The sequence below is a fragment of the Merops nubicus genome, unplaced genomic scaffold (genome assembly GCF_000691845.1).
Source record: "Merops nubicus isolate BGI_N331 unplaced genomic scaffold, ASM69184v1 scaffold24359, whole genome shotgun sequence".
Classification (NCBI taxonomy): domain Eukaryota; kingdom Metazoa; phylum Chordata; class Aves; order Coraciiformes; family Meropidae; genus Merops; species Merops nubicus.
Genome location: NW_008629316.1, coordinates 16,071 through 22,364, shown reverse-complemented (window position 1 = coordinate 22,364; position 6,294 = coordinate 16,071). Strand labels below are relative to the sequence as shown.

Below are 6,294 nucleotides of genomic sequence, written 5' to 3'. Positions count from 1 at the left end.
TAGCCACTAAGAAGGGCAGATAAAACATTTGTTCTCAGCTGTAAAGGTATCTCATGGAGGGGTTGCAGCCAGAGCACTGCAGCAAGCAGTCCAGTGCTGCGTCAGTATTGAACCCTCTAGGGTTTCAATCTGCCTGCTATTATTTTCACTTTTATGGGATTCCTTTCATGTCCAATGGCTTACAAAATCTGTGAGGTTTGAAGGACATCAGCATCAAGAGGTTCTAAGCTGGGTGAATCCCCTCTCTGTAACTGTGCAGGCACCTTTTAGGTGCTGGGTGAAGGATGTCCTGCTCAAAGCAGGGCATCATAAAGGGCAATCTTGAGTGACCCTCACACTCAAGAAGCAAGAAAACTGGTGTTCAGCAAGGTGGAAAGCACCTGGTGGAGGAAGAGGATAGAAGTTAGAGGTGCAAAAGAGGGGAGACAGAGCAGGAGAGAGTAGAAAAAAGAGAGCCATGGCCAGGCCTCGGGTCTGAGGGGTGCAGGTGACACTGGACAGTGACATTGATCATTATGCTGATGATGGGCTTGGGGAGGCAGCTCCAACAGAGCTCTGACAGGCAGACAGGAATCTGCCAGCTGCTACCTGGCCCTGCCTGAGGAAATACAAAATGAACCACAACAGTTCCTCAAGGCTTCAGAGCTAGAACCCTCCTAAAAAATTCCAAGCTTTTTTGAGTGTTTTCATGAAAATACAGCAATGTTGGCTTGTTTGTCTCTGAGGAATTGAAGTCTGAGAGTTTTCTGAGCAACACAGTCAAGTACAAGCCTAACCAGGAGAAAACACGGGCTCAAATTCCTCCTTCATTTGGTTTGAGCTAACGTGGGATGTAGAGGTTCAGAGTAGCCATTAGGTTTTCACCCCAGGACTGGCTCTAGAGGTCACCCCATGAAGCCATGGTCCAGATAATGCCACATAGCCACTCACCTTTGCTTTGGCAGAGTTGGAGACTCTGTGTCTGCTCTCATGGAGTGAGGACCTGCTGTGGAACCTCCACATGGCTGCAGGGTACATTCCAAAACTGGCAGGAACCTCTCCAGCTGCAGGAAAGATCCTTCATGCCAGGTACCTAAGATAAATAACTGAGTATCCCCGAAGTCCCATGAGACATATCCAGAGGGAAGCAAATGCTCTACATTGAGAACGGGGTCCTTAGGTTAAATTATGTGTTTGGTACCTTTCTGTCCCTCGTGGGCTCTTTTCAGAGTCTCCAGCATGTCTGAGGTTCCACTAAGGCTTATTTTTGCATCACTTTTCCCACGTGAGTCAAAACTGCTTTGCAGCAACATCTTTAGTTTTTCAAAAGTTAATCTGAATTATGCCACAGGACTAGGCCAGTCCAGGGCGAGTGACCTGCCCACATGGATCTTCACAGCCTAAAGCAGAGGCAGCCAGGCTGGGCTAGCTCTGAAAACTGCCCCTTCAGTCTCCATGGTTGGAACTGAAGAAAGCTGGTGCATTGCAGATGGGTTGGGGGTTCCCATGGGCCACAGCTTGCATGCTCTGCACAGATTCCCCTCCACTCCAGAGGGCAGAGGACACAAACAAAAATACCAGGCAATAAATACAATTGTGTTACCATTTGTCCCAGAAAAGCAGGCAGGTTTGGGTAAAATCTTTCCTGAGATTGACTGAACCAACTGGAAAACCAGATAAAAACTCTGGCTCAAGGTCCTGCCCCCCTGCTGCACCCAAAGCCTGTTGCAGTCACCACAATAGTGCTTCTACCATGGAAACAGCTGATGGTTGGGGTCTTTTTCCACTACAGCCTCCCAGAATAGGTTAGAGCTGTAAAGGCTTTGTATAAAAGGGTAATTATTCCCAGGGACATTAATTCTTATGAAACATAAAGGGAGTTAGCAAGTAAGAAATGTGCTTTAACCAAAATAACCGTGTGTCTTCTGTGAGGTTTTGTTATGGGTAAAATGTATGGGCAGCATGTAGAGGGCACCAGGTGAGCTGAAGGGCTGGGGGGAGGATTCAACCTCCCATCCCCAGGGTGAAGGGGAATTTTTTTTGTGATGCTTGGAAGGGGAAAAATAATTCCTGTAGTTTTAGACAGTGATTTATTAATTCACATTTTCATGAGCTCAGTTATAATGTGTGTTTCTTAAGGAGAAGTGTCTTTATCAAATTCATATAGTGCAGTTTCACTTTTCAAAATAAAAAGTGTGCTGTGGCAATAGGCTGTTTCTTTGCACATCCCAGCCCAGGCATTGTGAAAAGTGTTTTTTTAAACTCATTTCTCAAGCTAACCCAGAAGTTGCTGATGGATTAAAGCCCAGTTCTTTAGTTTTTTTATCTCAGCCTAGATTGCAAAAGGCTTTTTCTCAGTATAACCCCCCCTGCACCTCATTCTCAGAGAGAGCAACACCTCCAAGATGAAATCAGATTAATAGGCTGGAAATTAGGTGGTTGATTTGTTTTTTGAAATTACCAATGTTTAAAAATCATTTAGACCCCTTATGTGTATTTTAAGGCTCCTTCTGGATTCGGAGGCACAGGGGGTCATGCAGGTCGGGAGACACAGAATGCAAGAGGGGAGTGGGTTTGTACAGGAGCTCAGAGCCCCACTCTTCAGCCCAAGGCAGAAATCTTTGTGTTTCTGTGAATATTCTGCAGGGGAAAAAAAAACAAAACAAAACAAAACAAAAAAATGGAAAAAAAAAACAATAAGGGAGAAATTTGGGCCTATAAAAGGGAAAAATACCCCACATCTTTTCTTTTTATATGAAAATTTCTTTATCAGTGTACCTAAAGTTCTAAGTGTGGCTAGTGAGCAGCTGAGCAGGTGGCAACTGAATAGACACAAATGCTGTAACACAGAGGTTTTATTGGTACATGCACATCTAGGTAAAGCAAAGCACAGCAAAGCAAAGCAAAGCACAGCGGTGATGTCCAGGCGCCGAAAACAAGATCTCGCCAGTCCGCTGGCCAGACGCCCTGGGAGTCTTGGGAACCTGGAGATAGTTTCTGCAAAGGTTCATGTGGATTCAGCTCCTTTAAGCCCAAAGTAGCTACAGGGTCTCTCATTCTGTTCATCTTTTACCATCTTTCCGAGTCTCTGAGGCTGGTAACACCTCTGCCATCTTCAGTGGGTCCCTTTCCATACTCGGGCGTTCCATTCCCTTCTCTTTCCTTCCAAAGACACTGTCCTTGGCTTTCCTGAGCCCCCTCGTCCTCTGCATAAGGAGTCTTAAATCACACAAGAGCAGCTTCTTCACATTAGCACTTGGGGATGAGCAGTTTAAAGGCAAGTTACTTATACTAACTCTATCTTTTTTACTGTGAGGGTGATCAAACACTGAAACAGGATTGCCTAGAGAGGTTGTGGAGTCTCCACCTGTGGAGACAGTCAAAACCCAACTGGACACAGTCCTGGGCAGTTTGCTCTAGGTGACTCTGCTCAACCAGGGGAATAGGACTGGATCATCTCCAGAGGTCCCTTCCAACCTCAACCATTCTGTGATTCATGCCAGCCGCAGGCTGCTTGGCCTCTCCTTCCCTCCTGGATGGCCCTCTTATAGCAGAGGAAGCCATCCCTCATGTCAAGGTCTGGTATGGCATGTGTCTCCACTGCTCAACGCCTACTGGGTTGCAGCCAACAGCGGAGCTAAAAGTTCTTCTTGGTGGCAAACACAGAGGCCAACCCAGTCTTGCCCTTGACTATGGTAGGATGCGCTTGGCCATCCCCAGTCCTTTCACCTGGTTTTCAATGCAGAGTTTCATATGCCTAATCCGGTAACAAGTGGCTACCATGGCAATGCACAGGCAGATTTGTGTCAGCAGTAGAACTACGATGGGGTGGAGCAGTGTGTTGAAGATGCCGGTGGCTGTGGGGGACCAGCCGAAGAAAATTTCCCACCAGCGATGTTCTCCCACCCTCTTGATTCGTTCCATCACCTGTTTTATGACGTTACCATCATGATGTACAGTTATTAGGATCTTTCTAGCTTCTGCTTTAGCATTTTCTAACAGCTGCTGTAAATTTGCATGCTCTAACATTTCTTTTATAAGCGACAAATCCATACCTACGGGGGTCGGAGTTATGCTACGATATAAGGTGTAGTTTCTGATTAGTAACTGGCTAGTAAACACAGGCGGTCTATAGACAAAATCACAGCCTCTAATAATAGCTACATTGCAAGCACACATATTTGAATCATTAAACACGGTCTGATTATAAGCCTCATTAATCTGCACAGAGTTACACATCGTTCTAAAACACACACACCCTATCCCTACGTACACCAACACGGTTTTACTGCTGCTCAGGGGATTGATCTCAAAATGGCACACCCCCTCTTTGGTGTCAAAGCAGACATCACTTGCCTTAAGGGCATCATCTTCGCATATGAATCCCAGACCCCTTTCCAAAATGCAGGCTTCCAAATCTACGGATTGCCATTTCCCATCAGACACCCTCGCCCACATGCGGTGGTCCAGGGGGTAGACCACGGACCCATTTGTGTTAACCCCCAGGGCCACGATGGGGTAGACCTTTTCCATGCGAGCCTCAGCCACGGTCAGGACGTGGGCAACGACTGTGTTGAGGACCTGGTCATGGGTGAAGTTGACAAGTCTCCACCAGGCTTGGAGCTGCCGCTCCTTCTCTGTGGCCGCGTCCCACACGACCTTTCGGATCTCGGTGGGGAGGACGCCATTGTCACCGTCTCTCAGGATACCTGCAACGACACTCTGCACCCACATCTGGGCCTGGATGCAGCTAAGAGCAAGGGAGACATTATTTTGTTCAATGCCCAGAGCTCGCAATAGCATCTGGTGGTCTTTCTCACTTTTTTTTTCCCAGGTAGGCAACACCTCTGACACAAGCCACTGCCCCATCCCAAGGCTGGCCAGGGATGAATTCAGGGGGTTGAGGAGGCCCTGCACGCCCGATGTGACAGCCTCCAGCTTGTTGGCCAAGACCTCAACGTTCATACTGTTGAGGACTCCCAGCCCAGCACCTCCTCCTCCCAGCGTGGTGGCCAGCAGATCTCTTCTGGCCCGGGTCCCCTGGATGGAGCGGCTGTGGAGCCACGCCAGCCAGCCGGTGTGGAGGGTGGATAGGAAGGGGGTACAGTGTGGTCTGACAGATGAAATGTTAACAGTGGACAGAGACAACACCACCTTCTTCAGCGATCGGACAGGCCCTGTCAACAGCTCTTGGACATGATTTTTCTTGACTACATAAGGGCCTATTTTGGAAACAAAAGGGCGCAAGACAGCAATGATGGTAAACTCTTTTTTAAAACCTTCAGGGCCTTCTATCCACCACTTTCCTCCGAGCTCAGGGGACATTTCTACGCTGAGGTTTCCTTGACACCATACCTGGAGATTTATGACCTGGTGTGGACAGTGTCCATAATCCTGATTATACCACAAAGCCTCTGAGCCTAAATCTGATCTATTAAGAGTTTTGCTCTCACGGAGGCAATTTACTGGCACTGCCCACTTGTGGTCCTGAGGGCCAGCGATAGTCACAGTGGTGCCATCAATTTGTGTCGGATTGGTTACACTTTCTTGGGAGTATTTAATTTCCAGTTTTACCTGGTTGCCAACTTCAGCATATGGGGCTGCATGCCAGGCCAAAAAATGACACTTTGAGATCTTAATGGCAGCAAAGGAGTGTGTCATGGTGCTAATCATGAATTTAAAAGACAGCCCCACGCTGTTATGGGCCCAGAGGCAGACCACAAACACTGGCTGGACTAACGTAAAATTGTACCAACAGTCCAATTTTTCTACAGCACAGGGTTTTTTCTGATTCTGCTTAGATTTTACTTCGGTTACGGAGATTTGAGTTACTCGCTGAGGAGTGGATCCATTAATTACCCTGCACCCTACCTTTATTTCTTGTCCCACTTTCCCCAGCAGCTGGGGAAGTCTGTTTGTGCTATCCCAGCTCCACTCATTTTCCAAATACACCTCCGTCCCGTGCATAACCACCGTTGACAAATTTAAGCCTTTGTTGGAATTTAAACCCATGCTTCCCGTATATTTTACGTAAGCGTGAGACCAGGGCCAATCTGTCCCAGTTTTTGTGTACCTCCTAACCCTGTGCTGGGCTGTGGTCCATGTCCTGGGGTGCCTTTCTAAGTGAGAATGACTGATTTTCTGTCTGAGGTGCTGATGGGTCAATTGGGCATGTTGAGTGCTCAGCACTATACACATACCAGAAAGCAAAGCAAATCCTGCAACCAGAAATTTGAAAGCATTTTCCCCGCAGCACAAACAAGGCTGGTGATGCCACGAAGTTCGCCCTTCCCGCCGGTCACAATCGCCTTCCAT

General features: G+C 47.5%; 1 protein-coding gene across 1 annotated transcript; it reads right to left on the bottom strand.

Moving 5' to 3' along the window:
- Positions 1 to 3,534: 3,534 nt before the first annotated feature.
- Positions 3,535 to 5,304, bottom strand: LOC103779340. The gene has a single exon (XM_008946964.1). It carries the CDS (start codon positions 5,302 to 5,304, stop codon positions 3,670 to 3,672), a length of 1,635 nt encoding a protein of 544 aa, XP_008945212.1. The 3' UTR covers positions 3,535 to 3,669.
- Positions 5,305 to 6,294: the final 990 nt, after the last annotated feature.

Bases quoted from the DNA above. Each gene is read 5' to 3' on its own strand.
- LOC103779340 (XM_008946964.1), bottom strand. From the start codon at position 5,304: ATGTCCCCTGAGCTCGGAGGAAAGTGGTGGATAGAAGGCCCTGAAGGT.